Source organism: Mesoplodon densirostris, chromosome 4 (assembly GCF_025265405.1).
Source record: "Mesoplodon densirostris isolate mMesDen1 chromosome 4, mMesDen1 primary haplotype, whole genome shotgun sequence".
Lineage (NCBI taxonomy): Eukaryota > Metazoa > Chordata > Mammalia > Artiodactyla > Ziphiidae > Mesoplodon > Mesoplodon densirostris.
The window spans coordinates 137914043-137929791 of record NC_082664.1 but is presented as its reverse complement, the minus strand read 5'-3'; the positions used below and the strand labels follow the sequence as shown (position 1 = coordinate 137929791).

At 38.0% G+C, this 15749-nt stretch overlaps 1 protein-coding gene across 1 annotated transcript; it reads right to left on the bottom strand.

Moving 5' to 3' along the window:
• Window positions 1-1401: 1401 nt before the first annotated feature.
• Window positions 1402-15574, bottom strand: RSL24D1 (ribosomal L24 domain containing 1). Its single transcript, XM_060097318.1, has 6 exons — window positions 15439-15574; window positions 12840-12953; window positions 10963-11035; window positions 8196-8259; window positions 6371-6456; window positions 1402-5417 (listed from the first exon to the last, which is right to left on the bottom strand). The coding sequence occupies exons 1-6, from the start codon at window positions 15517-15519 to the stop codon at window positions 5344-5346; spliced, it is 492 nt and encodes a 163-aa protein (XP_059953301.1). The 5' UTR covers window positions 15520-15574; the 3' UTR covers window positions 1402-5343.
• Between the last annotated feature and the right edge of the window lie 175 nt (window positions 15575-15749).

Here is a 15749-nt window from a genome sequence, read left to right as displayed (position 1 = left end):
ATAAAACATGAACTATAACTAGAGGAATGCACTTTGCAATGATTCAAATTTCTCAAATATAACATGAATTAACTTGCTAAGTGAGGCAATGCCTCACACATAGCAGACACAAAATAAACATTTAAAATTAATACTGAAGTTGCTCAATTGAAGCAGGTGTTGAATTTCAAAATCTTCTTTGGATAACAAGATTAACATGCATTGCTAAATGAACACTTGCTCCAATAATTATACTGTAATTAATTGCGCTGCTGTACTAATTTTTGAAGTAAATTTCAAAAATCTTAATTTCCGGGCTTCCCTGGTGGCGCAGTGGTTGAGAGTCCGCCCGCCGATGCAGGGGACACGGGTTCGTGCCCCGGTCTGGGAAGATCCCATATGCCGTGGAGCGGCTAGGCCCGTGAGCCATGGCCGCTGAGCCTGCGCATCTGGAGCCTGTGCTCCGCAACGGGAGAGGCCACACAGTGAGAGGCCCGCGTACCGCAAAAAAACAACAACAAAAAAAAAACAAAAAAACCCAACAACTTAATTTCCCTCAACTTGTTGTCTGAATTATACTCAACCTGGGATAGGTGATCACCTGTCAGTCCTGGAAGAACTGGTAAGAAAAAGTGTTCATTCTAGAGTCATAGGTTAAACTACTCCATGAAATCTATCCTTTCCTCCTGGATACTTTTTTACTGCTAGATTTTTTTCCTTGAATGAATAAATACATGTATATTGAACACCAACATGCTAGATGCTGTTTAGGATTTCAGCTAGTGATTGTCAGAGCTTGAATTTAAGCTCTGCTACTTGTTAGTGACAAGTATATGGATGAAGCTATTTTCATATTCTAATGTTCCTCACCTGCAAAATGAGGACTAACTTAAAGGGTTGTGAATATTACAATATATGCAGTGTACCTGGCTGTAACATTTCCTGTATCACTGAGTTCTCACAACTCTGGGACAAGGTGGTACTACCTCTTGGCAAACGTGTGATCAAAGGAACAGGGAGGTTAGGACGTAGATATTTTCCCCTACACAACTTTTTTATCCATTGTATATTATCTTCTAGAAATGGGGAAACTGTCTCTACAAAGTCAAAAAGCTACTAGCTCTGGTGTTTGGGCACCATGAAGAATCTGAGAGAACTGAAGAGAAACTCTGGACAACAATGTAGTTTAACACAGTATAAGCATGTTGTATCATTTGCTTTTGAATGGGGAATCCTTTTAATCAGCTGGACTGCCTTTAACTACTTGCTCACTGCCTGCATCATTCCCTATCAGAAGAGTTAATATGTAACAATATCATCAAATGTACACTGGAAAACAGTGTGAGGTAACTCACTGGCTAGAATGGCATACTGTTCATTGGTGTTCCTCTTAAGAGTCCAAGGCTTGGTGCCGAACCAAACATATATACACTTTATTGGAATATATTAAACAAACGAAGTATTTAAAATCTGGCATTCTCAAAACAAAGAGTTCCTCAAAATGCTAACGGACCAGTCTCCTGTATTTTTTGGTTGGTTAACATTCCTTTAGAGAAGCAGTACTCTTTTAACAGATTCTTCCCAATTGTCCTTATTTCTAATTTAGACTCTGTGGCTCCTGAAGTAAAGTTCTACTTCCACCAGCAAAGCAAGTTCCAGACAAAACATTAAGAAACCTGCCAAAACCATGGCTCATGCTCAGTTCTTCCTGGGATTTCTTGACTTGTGAATGCTCCAGCCAGACCCAGAAGTAGAGGTTAGTGTACCACCACTAGACGGTTAGACCTAAGCAGCAAAATCAGTTTTTTGCAACCCAAGGCAAGCACTGTTCTTCAGCAAGTCTTCCCAACAGTGCAGATACAATTAATGTTAAAGTCACAGACAGGCTGCTTCCTTTCCTAATGTAGTATCTCTCTGCTGCTAATTGATTCTTTATATCTTCCAAGTTACTGGCTATCTTAAAGATAAACAGGAGTAAACCTAGCAAATGGCTACATTTAGTCGCATTTATTGAGCACCTTCCATGCACCAGGTACCTAATGTGTCTGGGATAAGAAACAGTCCCTGCAATCTTAATAGATTATGATAGAAATGGGTTGCCTGGAGTTGCTGGAGAGGATGGGGATGGCTATCAATCAAGATTTTTGGTTACAAACACTGGCAAAAGGAGTTTATTGGCAGGATCAAAGGGAAGCCACAGAATCAATGGCAGCCTAGAGAATCAGTTCAGGTAACTGGTACCCCAGGGAAGGTCATGTTGGTAGAAACATCACCTCCAACCCCTGCATGATAGCTTGAATTAAGATACAAAACCTAGGGAGAGTGTTCAAGCAGGAGAGCTTAAGTTAGAGACTCACCCCATGGCACCAGAAACTAGAGACTGTTACATCCAGAATGTCAGAACAGATAAGAAAAAGGTCACTTCTCCTTTAAAAAGAAATTCAACAACAGACAAAAACGATTCAAATCAACATGAGGCTAATGGATACACTCAGTGTAAACACGTGCAGGGTAAACCATGTGGGTTAACTTTTCCATTCTGCTATGTATCAGTAAAGAATCGACACCTTCGAAAATTCTTCCCATAGCCTTTGAAACTGATTTTTTTATATATTTTTCCCCTTAGTTTTTCAACACTCTTAATTCAGCAGGCTGCTAAGTTAATTTTTACAAGGTGTAGTGTTCATTCAATATTGGAATTTATATTGAGTGATTAAAGTCTGATGTCTTTTTCCAGATCTCCATTTAAAATGTAAGCTAAAGGACAAAGGGGAAAGGATAACTTCCCTTATATCATGTAAATTAGCCCTTAAAACTATGGGCGATGATTCATTTTTTAAACTAATGCTAATGAACCAGAAATGTATTTCCCTCTCCCAATCTTCACAGCAGAGAATGTTTGTGGAATGAGATGCTTTTAATAACTGAACTTGCCAGCTGACATAAAGGCTAAAATTAACATTTTAAACCATACATATCACTTTGTAGACTAAGTACACTGCACTCAATTTAGCACAGCTAGCCCCAAACCCTAAGACCTTCCATCTTTCTTCCAGGTCAAAGTCCTTTGCTGTTACTGAGTTTGTGTGGTCACACAACCAACCTTAATAGCTAACATTTTAACAGTACCTTACTATAGTGGTGGACTTGAAATGACTATTTTACATGTATTAACTAATTAGATCCTCATAAAACTCCCGAGGTTAGTCATATTATTGTCTCCATTATTTTTTTAGATGAAGAAACCAAAGTATAGTCAAGTGAGTGTTGCAGCTAACACCTGGACTTGTGAAGATGGGATCTGAGAGGCTCTAGATCAATCCCTTCCATATAAACACAGGGCAACGCTGGAAACAGACTGGTAAGAACACAAATCCCTGCCTCTTCCATCTTCTGTTCCGTGTGATTAAGGGGCAATATTTTACACCTGAGATTTGGCCATTTATAAAATTAGAAAAATGCTGTCTACTTCATGAGATAATAGGCTAGTCCTTCTCAAACTTTCTTCTACAGGGTAAACATCTTCCTAGGGTTTCCATATTTAAGAAATGAGATTTTTTTTTCACGTGAGAATTTTTTTTCTGCAATCTTACAAGGTTTTTTAAGAGGTACATGTTAAAAAAAATTCTATGACTTCCAGCCCAATGCTGTTCTTAAACAATGAGAGAATATATTCTGTGTAGTGAGTGTCTGGACAATTTATGCTTTTGTGTTTATGCTAACTGCCCAGCAGAGGTCTCAACCAGACAAGCTAAAACAATTGTAGCCTAACAACCATTGTACCTCACCACTCTCAGGCAAACTTTAAAGGGACAACTCATCCTCAGTGGTCCAACCAAGCTTAAAAAGCTGTGGGTGGATAAAATCATGGCATTTGCATCCAAATACTTATCTGGAGTCTCACAGTAATATGAAATCCTGACAACTAAGAGAACTGCCTGAATGTTAAATCTGAGATACAATGTCAGCTCTTTGTTTCAGCTCAATTTCCCCAATTAATGATCTCAAAGCAATAGCTAAGCTGCTCCCTAACTAGCACAGTAAGAAATTTGTTTCTTAAAACTTAGTAAAACTTAGTTTCTTAGTATGTAATTTTAAACAAGTTTATATTAAAACAAACATAAATACAGAATGCAATGAAAACTTCAAGTAATTTTACAAATGTCTTTACATACATATTTCCCCTAAATGTTGCATCAATAATGTTGTTTACAAATGAGCTTTATTTTATCAATAAGAACAAAGCTGGATTCAGGTCTTCTAACACCTGGTCCAGTGATCAGTCCACTTTTTTACTATCTAATACTAAAATAAAAATTTAGCCATTACTATATAATTATATAACCTTAAAACTTGTAATTTATTCTAAATTTTGTCCTAAAAAAAAAAAACTGAGTTACCTAATACTCTAAACATACTTACTCATAAGTACTGTAAAAATAAGAAAACATGAAGTATAAAGTATACATTTCTCTTTAAATGTATCTTACTTCTTAGTATATGTGAGCAAACTTCATACCTTTTGTTTAGTACTTTTAAATAAATACGTAGGCACTTACTTCAGAAACAATTTTATGTGCAAATAATCTATAATGTGCTACCCATACGTCCAATTTTCCACAAATAATTAAGCAGTTTTTAAAAAGAAAACCACACAAAAAATGTTAATAGGTACTGGACACCTAGAAAAATAAAGCTCATTCTACTAGGAATCTCAACTTAGAAGTGAGTATTCTCCAAAGTAGAAATTATATACTGCCATTTCAGGAAGAGACTATTCCACTGACCCCCAACATCCACAAACGCCTATCAATGATAATAGTTAAAACCAGATCAAAACGGTCCAACATAATTAGGCTTCAATATATTAGACCATTATGTTTTTCTAAGAAGCTAATAAACCAAAACCAGAAGTACTAAAATCAAAAGAAATTACTAGAGGCTAATTATCATACAGATTGTTAGTTCCTTGCTGTATCCCTTCTAGGAAAAGAATATTTTATTGCAATGAAAATTTTATTTTATATATTACTCGTCTTGAATTTGCCATTAATTATTACATAAATGCTGCCTAGTGCCATTAACCAAATGGCATGACCATTTTATGTCCACAATTCACTTCTGTATTTACAAACATAATTTTCATGACTTATAAAACTGTATCTCTCAGTGAAGGCTTAACATTGAGATGCAATCTAGCATCCACATCTGCTGTTCTGCAGATAGCAATGTAGGAAGGAAGTACTTTAATCCTGTTTCATATGAGTGACCATATATGAAAAAAAAACAATAATTTAGAAGTTCTATGTCTCCAAAGGAGACTTCCAGATGCACTTATAGAAATGGTTACAGACAGTAAGAGTTCTAAGAAACATCTTCCATGTCCACATCCTGTTGTAATTTCTGTACCATTTTGTCTTCCAGCTGCTTTCCTTTGCCTTAAAAAAAAGGGTGGGGGGGAGAAAGAAATTAAACTCTTGACAAAGAGCTGGGATGTGAACCCTGGCCACCTTGAACCAGGGTCTCTGCTCTTAACAAACACTGTACTACCTACCTCAAAGAGGGTTACCTAAAAACTTAGGTAACAGTGGTTCATTCCTATTGTTTTTTGGGTGTCTGTCAGTCCATATCATCTATATGTGAAACAATGCTCCAGGATTTTGTCTATTTTTTTTAAATTTGGTACAAAAACAACCTAGCTAGGACTTTTGCATAAATCTACCCAATATGTGGTTATAGGATTTGACTTTACTAAGGTTTAGGCATAGCTAAATCTCACCAAAATTTCTCTCCTTTTAACAGATTGTACTTGGCACCAGCTGAATAAAAAGAGTGGTTTCCTAGCATCTCACAAAAGAAATTATGCACACAAGCAACTGCCCAAGTGAGTGCCTAACTAAGTTACATAAGCACAAGGAGGATTTTTAATACAAAACTGTAGTTCTCAAACTGAAGTATCAGACTCACCTGGAGAGCTACTAAAGAACAGAGGTCCAAATTCAAGGGGCTTGGACCTCTATGTTTACATACTAAGTCCCCCAAGTAACAAGAGAGCTACTGATATAAAACATTATCCTTTAATCAAAACAGGTATGAGGCAAAATCATCTATTAAATTATTACTCAAATCGTTTTGATTAACTTGGATTTTGTGGAAGCTAGGATTTTATGAAGGGAGAAAAGAAACACCATATGCAGTAAATTGACTGGAACTGGGAAACACACTGAATGAATTATTTTTATAAATAGTCATATCATAAATGAGGGAGAACATTTACATAAAAAGATTCAACCTTAAAAAGTTGGCTGGTACCAATTACATGGACCACAACAATCCAGATTTTTCATTTCTCTACTTAAGGCAGAGAACTCCTGCGTAACGCAGTACTTACCTGCAAGAGGGGCCCGGATAAGATGGATGTTTTGCTTCACTTCTTTAATGTCCTGAACTTTCTGTAGTTCTTTATTTTTCTTCAACCTAGGATAAAACACATTAAGGCCAAAATTTCAGTTACTAAAACCTCTTTAAAAGACATTAATTCCTAATTTGTCAAAATTGTAGTAAGTTAGCCACACAAATGAGCAATGGGAACACAATTCATTTCTTGTTCCTAATTAGCTTAAACATGATTCCTGCACTCCCAATTTGTTCATTCACTGTACTCCTAGCACATAGTCGGGAATAAAACAGGTTGAAAAGATATTTTGCTTGGTGAATGAAGGGATGTGACTGAAACAAAGAATTAACAAGTCTCAGAGATTACAGAGTAAGAATCTCTAATTATTAAAGTGTCTGTGTTCTCTATTTGAGGATAAAGATTTGTAGTCTCTGTGTTACCTAATTTTTTAAATCATTCAGTAATTACAAGAGCACAAAACACAAGACATTCAACAAAAAAAGCTAACAGACTAGTTCTCAAGCATTTGGGTCCTTTTTTGTAATGCTTTAAAAAAAGTTTTTTTTAAGCCAGAAAGCTGTTGACGCATGCTTTTCTATGACTTTTATGGCTACTAGATCAAAAGCGATACCCCTTCTAAAGAAACAGCCAATTCCAAGTTGGGGCAGGGACAATCTCATTAGCCATAAAGCAAGAAAGGACTCAAAGAATGTTGAGGAACTGTCAAAATGACACACAGCCTGCCTGAAGGAATTCTCACTGGCCAACTTGGGTACTTAGAACATCAAAATAATGACAAAGAATTAGAACTCATTGAATACAGTAAGAATTAATGAATACACACAGATATGATGTGAATAAATGAATAAAAGAATAAATTTTGGAACTGGAGAAAAAGGAAAATGCTCTTTCTTAGATAAGAAGGTCAACTAATAAACGGAGAAGAAATGATGAAATCAGAAAAACCACCATTTGGCAACAATCACAGTAGTAACAGATTCAGGCAGAACTCTACTGGATGTGAAAACCAGCAGGTATCAGTTTGAGGAGTAACAGACTCTTTCTTTGCTGAGTCTCAATGTGTCTCCCTCAAGATATGTACTGATTAGAAAGGGGGAAAAAACAGTAACTTTCCAGTGGAGAAAACTGGCAGACACTACTTTAACCAAGCAATGAAAGTTAACATCACCAGTAAGGGACAACAGGTGTCTCTGCTGGGGTGCTTAAGGGGGACACACTTCTATGATGTTCTGACCAAAGGGACCTGAATCTAATCGCGAAGAAAACATCAAACAAAAACTGGGGAACGTTCTACGAAATAACTGACCTGTACTCTTCAAACATGCCAGTGTCATCTAAGACAAAGGTGAGAAACTGTCTGGATTAAAGGAGCTTGAGGAGATATGACCACTAAATGCAATGCATGAGCCAGGATTTTCTGCTGCTATGAAGGATATTATTGGAACAACAGGTAAATCTAGTATGGTCTATAGTATTTTATCAGTGTTAATTTTCTGATTTAACTATACTGTGGTTATTAAGAGCATGTTCTTATGCTGTACACCTGAAACTAATGTGTGTCAATTATACCTCAATTTTAAAAACCCAAAGAAAAAGAACATACTACTCTTAGGATATATATATGTATACATTGAAGCATACTCAGAAGGAAAAGGCATCATGCCTTCAACTTACTACGCATAGTTAAAGTAAATTTGGCAAAATGCCAACAGAATATACAAGACTTCTTTATACTATCTTGCCAGTTTTTGAAAGTCTGAAGTTACATGAAAATAAAGATATTTTAAAATATTCATACCTGTTCATTATAAATTTAGCCTGGCGTTTCTGTTTGATCTCTTCAACTCTCTTCATTGCATCAACTACAAAAAAATTCATAAACGTTAACAAATTTATGCACATTCAAGCAGGATGATTATAACCAACAGCAGCTTTAACAATCACTACTTTACTGTGGCTTAGAAGTGGATTAAACGAAACAAAAAACTCACTGCAAAACAATTCCTATTAAAAAACAATTCCTACTAAAATAGCTGACAAAGGTATGTACCCTTGGCTGATATCACTGTTGACTCTTTCCCACGTATCATTTCTCTAACTTTTATTTTGCAAAAGCCTTTACTACTAAATTTTCCTTGTACTTGAAAATTTTATTTTACAGAGAACTTGGATTAATGGCAATTAATCCCATTCTTAGCTTGTCATCTTCATAAATAGACTCTACCTTCCTAGTCATAAAAGCCACTTTTTCTTCAAGTGCCTAGGATATGATCTGCACATGATGAATACTGGTAGAATGAACCAGTCAATCAATTTACCACGTTCTTAACCACTAAAATCCAACTGTTTCAGAAAATGTGTACAGGAGCCTTGGCTATAAGGGAGTTGAGTCCAACTACTCTAGAATCTATATCAGCACTGTCCAATATAAGATAAATCACATATGTAATTTAAAATTTTCTAGTAGCCACATTTTTTAAAAAAGTAAAAAGAAACAGTTTGAAATTAAATTTAAGATACATTTTGTTTAACCCAACATATCCAAAATACTGTCATTTCAACATGTAATTAATATAAAAAATTATTACTGAGATATTTTATGCTTGTTTTCATACTAAGTATTCAGAATCCAGCATGTATTTTATATTTACAGAACATCTCAATTCAGGCTAGTCACATTTTAATTGCTCAGTAGCCCCTGTGGCTAGTGGCTACCATACTAAATAGCACAATTCCCAATCCAGATTCTTAAAGTGTAGTCTGTGGATCCGAGTGGGGCAAATGAATGAGACTCTGTGATAATACCTGAACCAATTACTGTCTAACAGAAACAATAAAATAGAGTACTCAGTAAAATGCACTGAGAGATCAGGGACTGTGTATGCCCTGTTCATCTTTGTATGCTAGAGTCAGTGGTTATTGGTAAAGGATACAACATCTTAGAGAACACACAGTATTTCTCAGGAACAACATAAACATCATGATACCAGCACAGAGGATCTTAGTAACTGAAGATCTACAGATGACTAAAATATGTACCTCAGTTTCCATATCAAGCTGAATACCCACCAAATAAAAGTAGTTATAGGTAAAAATGGTCTGGAGCTGCTATCTTCAAGTAGTAACAAAAAAGAAAACAAAGGCCAAAGTGAAATAAAACTCAATGGGGTCCAGAAATGCTTTAGGATGTTCCAATAATGTCCCTGCCAAGAGTACCTTTAGGAATCAATTTAATAATCCTATGAAAATTAGCTATGTATGATGTAGATGTTAACCAGATTTATTTTGGTGATCATTTCACAATATATACAAATATCAAATCATTGTGCTGTGCACCTGAAACTAATACATGTCAATTATAATCTCAATTTAAAAAACCCTATTAATCTCTCTAGAAATCCTTGAGTTTGACTGTTATTTCCTTACTAAATAAACCCAATAAAACCAACTGCTAATCAGAAATTAACTACTCCTCTAATTACAAAACAGAAGGGAAAGACCTTATTTTTTAAAAAGAGAAAAAAACCAAACAAACAAGCACACCAAGGGGCAGAATACTTAGGCAATTCCCAATTGGGACTCTGATTTTTCCACACAGTTCAGGAAGATAAACAAGGCTTTAGAGGGTGTCAAATGCTACTACAAAGGCCCGTAACTTTCCAACTCTTCCTCTGAAGTCTTGTGACTAACTGGTGAAAAGGTGTTGAAAAGTATGCCCTGCCAATAATCCATTAGAGACCAATAAAGTTGGTAGAATTCTAAGTCTTAGAGACTTCTAGTTAACAAACTACATCACCTCCACATCCAAGACTAGAAATGGCTAAAGGCTGCATAAGTAGGCATGGGGGAAGGCGAAAAGGCAGGGCCAAGGGCCTCAAACACACATAGAGACATAGTGGAATCTACAAGCTAGCTTAAGGAACTACGTTTTACTACATATGAAAATTTTTTAAATTAAAGCCTCTGCTTTCTTAAATAAGTAAACAAAACAGAGAGATAGGTAGGTAGGTAGATAAGAATTAAACATTACCGCTTTTAGTTTCAGTAGCCTATAGCTTCATTTTTACCCAAGTCAAGCACTTAAAAGTTCTCTTAGAAAATTTGTAATTATCACTTTACATGCTATACTTTTTAACTTTACAGAATCACTAAGTTTTATTAGGTATACAGAAAACAATACTTATATCCCTAAACCAAATTATCTAAACTTGTAAAGTATGTTAGGTTTTTTGTATATTTTAACTATGTCACACTCACCCCCTCCCAAAAGTATTCTACATCTCTATTTTTTTCCCCAGATATTTGCATGTTTTTATATTTCTGTGTAGGCACTTCAAATAATATCAAATTTAATAATTATGTCATTTTCAATTCTGAAAAGGATTTGGGAGAGCTTATAAAAAACCCCCACAAATACAACAGAGCCATTAAAATAAGGATAAAAGTATAAAAGCTAACTGATTAAAAGAAGAAATTTAATATTTAAACAACCAACTGATATTAAAGTTATGGTAATATCCCAAACCAGTGTCTCCTGAAAATTCCCGGTAGTCCTTGTGACTTACTGGTTTTATTCCATAGCTCTCGCTGGTATCTGACAGGTTCATTTCTACGTTTTTCAAATTCAAATGAATTATCCTATAAGAAGAGAAGAAATATAGTTTTAAGAGAGGTAGAAAGGAAACATTTCTTGAAACTTTTTCTCCTTTTCATAAAAGTTCTAAGTGTTTCAAAGCTATGGGCACATATTAAGATTTCCCCCAGGGCGATCCCAGAGGATACAAGTTTTCAAACTTTTTCTCCTTTAAACACCATGATGTACAAGACAGCCCTATTGAAAACGTCTATGTATGAGTGATTCTCAAAGGGAGGGGTAGGGGAGAGGATCACCCCCATCCCTCAGAGGGGCCTATAACAATCATGGGGATTATAAACAAACTAAAAACGCTTCCCTAATTTCCTGTTCCTAGATGAGACTCACAGCCAGAAAACTTTATATTAGATTGAACCATATGAAATTGCCTTTTCCCATAGATCAAAAAGAGTCAAACACTGAGAACCACATATGGTTCAACAAAAATACCTAGCATATTTATATATTTCAATACCTATAAACCTTTGTGTTACAGCACAGAGTTGAAACTATACATCTTCAAATAATGTGGTACTACTCTGTATGACACAAGCTTCACCCTGAAATTCTTTAGTCCCCTCCAAATGTAGTTGGTATTTTGACAATTAACAATCCTATTTATCTCAAAACATGCAAAATAATTTTGGAAAAACTAGATATTTCTTAGTTTTCAAATCTATCACACTCTGGCATATGGAACAGCATTAACTCTGCACTTGGCTATTTCATTTATATACACATGCCTCTGTTCAGATCACAGTAACCTCAGCCATGACAAGGTAAGTGGTCACCAGCAAATGACTATGACCCATCATCCTTTCTTCACTCATACAGTTGCCACCTGTATTTGAGATGCTACAAATCTATTCGTCCATAGTGAAAATAACTTTTGTGACAATTATGATTTGGCCTTACATGTTGTCAAAAAATATTCTTTATGTTCACTGAAGAACCTCAGGTGTCGAGAAAGACAGCAAAGGGCTTCATAGCAACTACTTAGATACTGCCTTTACAGAGTGGCAAGGTGGGAAAGAGTCATGGGTTTGGGGGAAGAGGAAGTCTGGCGGGAGGGGACAGTTGAAAGCTCTCCCCCCCTCAAAGGTAGCCTGTGCAGCAGCTTCCCCTTCTCCCTTTTTAATGATCGAGTGCAGATAAGCTTCACCAGGTCCTTACACCAACTCAGTTAACAGCAATATGATGGTGGGGGCTTGCCTCATGGAACTCCCTCACCCCTGATTCCTCACTATTCCTCCATACACTGCCATTATGAACTAAGCTCTCTGCTCTCAGACACAGAGTCCTGCTAAAGAAATCAAGAAACTGATAAATGAGTCTATTACAAACCTCATCTGAGCCCTCACTGCTAGTCAAAAACCCTTTAATATCTTAACCTCCTTTCAAAATCCCTAAGTAGCAATTTCCAACTTCAGTCCATTTAAATAATTCTCCCCTTGTTGCAAGAGCTAAAAATACTTTTTCGAGAATAAGAAAAATCCCTAAGTAGCAATTTCCAACTTCAATCCATTTAAGTAATTCTCCCCTTGTTGCAAGAGCTAAAAATACTTTTTCGAGAATAAGAAAAATCACTTCTACAAACTATAGATTAGGAATTTTTTTCCTTTTCAGAATTCTACAGATTTATGGTTTTGGGGATCATGTGAGAATGAGATTACCAAACCCAAATGCAAATAAGTCACTCATTAACCATTCTATAGGAAGCCTTGTTAGAGTTAATTAAGTCACATCTCCCACCCAGAAGTTAAAATTTTGAAAACTGTAAAAACTATACTGATAGCTAACTGTACTCACCACTGTGAGCTCTTTACCAGCTGCTTTCCGGAATGCTTTAGTCCACCTGACCTTGCGAGGATTGCGCTTCTTTTTGAAGTTTTTATGACACTTGGATTTACAGAATCTGAACACCTACAAGAAAAGTGTTAAAATAGTGAAAAGTCAATATTAAAAAAATTTATACCATAGGATGTTATCCTACCAGACAAAATATACTATAAAGTCTGAGAAATAACAATGGTTCTCACTCACAACTGCTTCTACTTACTCACAACACCATTTAGAAATGTGTGAGACATATCACATAAAATGGAAATTGAACTATTTTTTGACTAATAAACATCATCACAACTAAAGATGGAAGGCCCCAAAAATATGGTTAAAAACAACCATTTTTATAGAATAACAGTAAAACCTTACAAATGATCTTGAATGAAGGGAACAGTTTTAAGGAAAGTTATTTATTTAAATCCCTTTGCAATTCACAATAATTCTCAAAATTCACTTTCTAAATACCTCAATGGGAGGAGGGGGTTAAAAGTTTCAAACAACCATTCTGAAACTTCCTTTGGTTCTTTCCACCGTTGCACAAAATAATTTCAAAAAAGCAACTAAAACTGGCTATAGGGCTTCCCTGGTGGCGCAGTGGTTGAGAGTCTGCCTGCCGATGCAGGGGACACGGGTTCGTGCCCCGGTCCGGGAGGATCCCACATGCCGCGGAGCGGCTGGGCCCGTGAGCCATGTCCGCTGAGCCTGCGCGTCTGGAGCCTGTTGCTCCGCAACGGGAGAGGCCACAACAGTGAGAGGCCCGCGTAACGCAAAAAAAAAAAAAAAAAAAAAGATTTCGGAATCATCAACAAAGAAAAAAATGAGGTACCTTTTCTTCATTAGTGCTTCAGGGCCTCTACTTCTTATTTCCCCAATCAACTCTGTTCTGGATACACTGGTCTTCCCTACAGCAAGCTAGCTCCCAGCTAATTCAACACTATCCTTGCTAGCAATATAGACTTCCTCATCAACTTGAACTTCCACTGTGTCTGCCAGATCAACATCCAACTCTAGATAGCTCCCACCATCCTTTCTAATTCCCATACCCAGCTGACAAACACTGATGGACAAAAATCATAGTCATGATGGCCAAATCATCCACAAAGCCATAATACCCACTGCGAATTACACCCCAGCCTGACAATCATTTCATTCATTGCTATAAATTCTTTGTCATGTTCCTGAGAGCAGGAATTAAAAATCTTTTGGGCTTCCCTGGTGGCGCAGTGGTTGAGTCCGCCTGCAGATGCAGGGGACACGGGTTCGTGCCCCGGTCCGGGAAGATCCCACATGCTGCGGAGCGGCTAGGCCCGTGAGCCATGGCCGCTGGGCCTGCGCGTCCGGAGCCTGCGCTCCGCAACGGGAGAGGCCACAACAGTGAGAGGCCCGCGTACCGCCACAAAAAAAAAAAAAAAAAAAAAATCTTTTACATGCTCTTTCAAGTTTCCAAACATAGCTTTGGTCCCACACTTTTGGCAAGACCCCTTACTCCTAATTTAGTGAGGTCAATATCTTTCATGTAGAATACAGATATAAGGTGGTGAAGTAGGAACTGTAGTTCTTTAGCATGTCAAAATCACCTCACTGAATATAGATTCCTAGCTCCTCTTCCTCTCTCCCCAGAGATTCCAATTCAATAGATCTGGTGGAAACCAGGAATCAGTGTTTTCTACAAGTGTCCAGTGATTCAGAAGCAAATACAAGAGAGGTCAAATTCTGAGAAACAATGTGTTAAACAGAGGAATGAGATCCATTCCGGTATGAAAGGCAAATTCATGTATCACTCATAAAGTCTTTCACAAAGAGACCTTATACAGACGGTCCCCAACTTATGATCATTCGTTGAAAAAGTGATACACATTCAGTGGAAACCGTACTTCAATATAGCCCTACCCCAAGCCTCTATCACCATCTGCAATCCGTCATTTCCCTAAACAGAGAAGTATCTGCTCCCCTCTGTGCCTTTGCTCAAACTGTTCGTTTTCCTTCCACCTAGATTGCCTTCTCCTCACGTTCTTAAGCAAAACGCAAGATCCAGGATAAACGTCACTTCCTTTCTGTGCCTTTCTACAGACGACCCTCTCCAAAACACCTCCAACAGCTTCATAATACATAACTCTACTATTAAGCCATATGCAACATTTCTATCAACCTCTACAGGCTATGGCCGACCCCAAGTCTTATTCATCTGTACAGACGCGGGCCTCAGCAATGATGCTTGACCCGGCATGCGTTCAACAAAGTTTACCGAACTGAAGAACGTGGCCCATGTGCAAAAGTGGGCAAACAGACTCCCAGCTTCCCCGTCGGCGCTGGCTGGAATCGCTCCTCAACCTCATCCCAGCCAGCCTCGCCCAAGGGCGGCCTAGTGACCAGCTCCGGTCGCGACGCCGGCAGGAGAAACTTCTCCAAGAGGGAGGTCGAGGTCGGAGCCGCTAGCAAAACCAGCCCCACGAGCCGAAATCCTAGACCAAACCCCACGCAGGTGCAGAGGAACTCCGCGCCGAGCGGGCGCGGCTTCAGCCCGGCGGGAGCACAGCGGAGAGCGCGCTACTCCCGGCCGTCTCACCTTGCAATCGTTGCGAACGAACATCATGCCGTGGCCTGGGTAAATAGGACCCGAACAGAAATAACACTTCTCAATCCGCATGTTGAACGCTCGTGGGGACGCTCCAGACAGATGCCGCGCTTAAGAGGAAGTGACGTATCCCCGCCACGGGAAGTGATTCTCTTTCCAGTTCTCCACCCGGAAGAGGCGGTGTTTCTTCGCTCTTGCGGGCCCCTGGAAAGCTAGCCGGACGTGACAGCGCCACCCCGCGGGCGCGCCGGCAAAAGCGCTGCTATTTGGCGCAGGCGCAGAGTGCGGCCGCCCTCTGGTGA

Coding starts and splice junctions, on each gene's coding strand:
- RSL24D1 (XM_060097318.1), bottom strand. CDS start 15,519: ATGCGGATTGAGAAGTGTTATTTCTGTTCGGGTCCTATTTACCCAGGC. Junction 8,260..10,962: donor AGAGCTATGGAATAAAACCA/GTAAGTCACAAG, acceptor ATTTTTTTGTAG/TTGATGCAATGAAGAGAGTT. Junction 5,418..6,370: donor TATCCGGGCCCCTCTTGCAG/GTAAGTACTGCG, acceptor CTTTTTTTTAAG/GCAAAGGAAAGCAGCTGGAA.